Below are 1082 nucleotides of genomic sequence, written 5' to 3'. Positions count from 1 at the left end.
CTTATGTCCAGAATAATTGCCCCCCCCCCCAGTGGCACGGCGGTATGTCTGCGGACTTACAACGCTAGAATCCGGGTTTCGATACCCGTGGTATAGCCCATTGTGCAGCTTTGTGCTTAATTTCAAACCAACCAGAATAATTAAATATTTCGAACACGTTACACAACAACAATCATCACGAATATATAAACAATGTTAAAACATGCTTATTGTTATAAGCTAATTGTTAACATTAACAACTGATGACTACATCATATGAACTGTTGCTGTCATTTTACTAAGACTTTTTTTTCAAATACAACTGAATCTTTTAAAGTACATTTGAATTTGAATTTTGCAGATAATGTAAGTTGTTATATTTTAATCACTTTATGGAATCTTTCCTCTAGAATCTACAATCTGGAAGTTATTGAGTTGAGTCCAGACGTTTCTTTCTTACTAATGATTCCACCGACAGATTACGTGTGTTCTGTACCTGGTCAAACTGATGACTTCTTATCTCGCGCTGATTGTATTCCTCTACCTGTCCAAATCTTTGAAATGGGTAAGTGTTAAAGTTTAACTGTAGACTTGTCTTCAATGTATAATTGTTAATGTTTGACTGTGATGTTGCATTTAATGGGTAAGTGTTAATGTTTGACTGTGGACTTGTTTTTAATGGGCAATTGTTAAAAGTTTGTCTCTGATGTTGCCTTTAATGGGTAAGTGTTAAAGTTTGGATGTAATGTTGCCTTAAATGAATATGTATTAAAGTTTGGGTGTGGGCTCCTGAAATGGGTACATTACAAATTTTGGCTGTGATGTTGCCTTTAATTGGTAAGTGGTAAAGTTTGGCTCTGATGTTGCCTTTAATTGGTAAGTGTTAAAGTTTGGATGTAATGTTGCCTTAAATGAATATGTGTTAAAGTTTGGGTGTGATGTTGCCTTTAATTGGTAAGTGTTAAAGTTTGGCTGTGATGTTGCCTTTAATTGGTAAGCGTTAAAGTTTGAATGTGGACATGCTTTAATGGTAAGTGGTAAAGTTTGGCTGTGATGTTGCCTTTTAATGGTAAGTGGTAAAGTTTGGTTGTGATGTTGCCTTT

The 1082-nt window shown here is 35.2% G+C and overlaps 1 protein-coding gene across 1 annotated transcript in view; it reads left to right on the top strand.

The window, feature by feature from the left end:
- LOC106476429 overlaps nt 1-1082 on the top strand; it is a 15522-nt gene that overhangs the window by 10011 nt on the left and 4429 nt on the right. Inside the window, exon 7 of the mRNA XM_013937089.2 lies at nt 390-544. Coding sequence (XP_013792543.1) covers nt 390-544 — 155 coding nt within the window. The remainder of the gene's footprint in view (nt 1-389; nt 545-1082) is intronic.

The sequence above is a fragment of the Limulus polyphemus genome, unplaced genomic scaffold, assembly GCF_000517525.1.
Source record: "Limulus polyphemus unplaced genomic scaffold, Limulus_polyphemus-2.1.2 Scaffold10550, whole genome shotgun sequence".
NCBI classification, from domain to species: Eukaryota; Metazoa; Arthropoda; class Merostomata; order Xiphosura; family Limulidae; genus Limulus; species Limulus polyphemus.
Note: the sequence above shows the minus strand (reverse complement) of the source record. Positions and strands in the feature narration are given on the sequence as shown.